The sequence below is a fragment of the Diadema setosum genome, chromosome 14 (assembly GCF_964275005.1).
Source record: "Diadema setosum chromosome 14, eeDiaSeto1, whole genome shotgun sequence".
NCBI lineage: Eukaryota > Metazoa > Echinodermata > Echinoidea > Diadematoida > Diadematidae > Diadema > Diadema setosum.
The window spans coordinates 16,505,206-16,506,555 of NC_092698.1; the positions used below are offsets into that span (position 1 = coordinate 16,505,206).

The 1,350-nt window shown below is 39.0% G+C and overlaps 1 protein-coding gene across 1 annotated transcript in view; it reads right to left on the reverse strand.

Moving 5' to 3' along the window:
- Nucleotides 1–309: 309 nt before the first annotated feature.
- LOC140238170 (macrophage mannose receptor 1-like) overlaps nucleotides 310–1,350 on the reverse strand; it is a 12,677-nt gene continuing 11,636 nt past the window's right edge. Inside the window, exons 14-15 of the mRNA XM_072318108.1 lie at nucleotides 1,028–1,135; nucleotides 310–452 (exon numbers count right to left, since the gene is read on the reverse strand). Of these exons, the coding sequence (XP_072174209.1) occupies nucleotides 310–452; nucleotides 1,028–1,135 (251 nt within the window). The remainder of the gene's footprint in view (nucleotides 453–1,027; nucleotides 1,136–1,350) is intronic.

Consider the following 1,350-nt stretch of genomic DNA (forward strand, 5'->3'; position numbering starts at 1 on the left):
AAGTTAAAGAAGGCCACCGGTTAAAAGAAACGAAACAAACAATTACTGTATAATAACAGGCACAAACCTACAACAAACGAATGTTTCCTACAAGGATCAAACGTTGTATATTCCTGTGAGGAAGTTGGATGCATGTAGCGAAAAGAAGTGGAAAGAAGTGGGAGTAGATATAAATCTACCCCGTTTCACTGTAGTATTCCTAAATCCATACAAAGTCTTTGTGACATCACAATTTGGTTTATGCATGCAAAGGATTAAATCTATCTGAAATAAACGAGTTGGAAATGTAACATGCAAGTAAACTGTTCTTCAACCTTCTTCCGGGAAAGTCTCCGGCCTGTAGTGGGCTCGGCTGTCCAGAGAGGACCAGGGGAGACACTTGTTCCCGCCGGAAGTCTCCGCTGCCTTTCCTCTGTACAGGTAGCCGTCACCCTCGTAGCAATCAGTCGGGGCTAAACCATAGATAATGAAAGAGTGCAAACCTGTCCAATAATCAAACACTAAACATGACTAGTAGTACTCGAGTGGTTACATTTTACACTGCACTCCCTTCATAACGAACACGGTTATAACTAAATAACGTTGCAACGAAATAAAGATTCTGTTACCAAAGTTATCATCTTCCCTTGCCTGAGATTTTTTATATTGCAGGATAGAACGCGGAAATACGATCGTACTAAAAACCTCTCTGGAAACGCCGACACAGACCACATACTGGTTACGTATTACTGCACATCATTCTAAAACTAAAACCAAGAAGTGTGTACTGCTTTACACATTGATTTTGCTTTTATCATTGACATCTTCTTTCTCTCTCTCTCTCTCTCTCTATCTCTTTATCTCTCTCTCTCTCTCTCTCTCTCTCTCACGCACACACACACACAAGCACACACAAAGATTGTGTCTGTAGGGTGTATAGGTTGTGTGTAACAGTGTACACTAGTATGTGAAGGTGTTTGTTTTTAATTGATATTGTAAACCTCTAGAGGGAGAGATAAGTATATAATTAAATTTTTCATGATGTTACCGTTGCACTGAGGTACGTCACACTCTTTCCAGTCAATGTCCTCATCAGCGACATAGCACCACGGTCTGGGACCGTAGGCAGGATTGCGACAATAGTTGCCGTCCAGATCTGATCAAAACAAAAACACACAAAAAAAAGGAAGTAAAAATATGTGTTTTGTATACATTGCAAAGCAAGCGCGATTCTTTTTTTGAAGAAATCGTAGAAAATGTTCTTTATACAAGGCTATCATATACCAAATTTTGATTTAAACACATTAACTCAAAGCTCTCTATACATTGCATTCTTTTTTCTTTTTCTTTGTTTGTTTGTTGTTGTTGTTG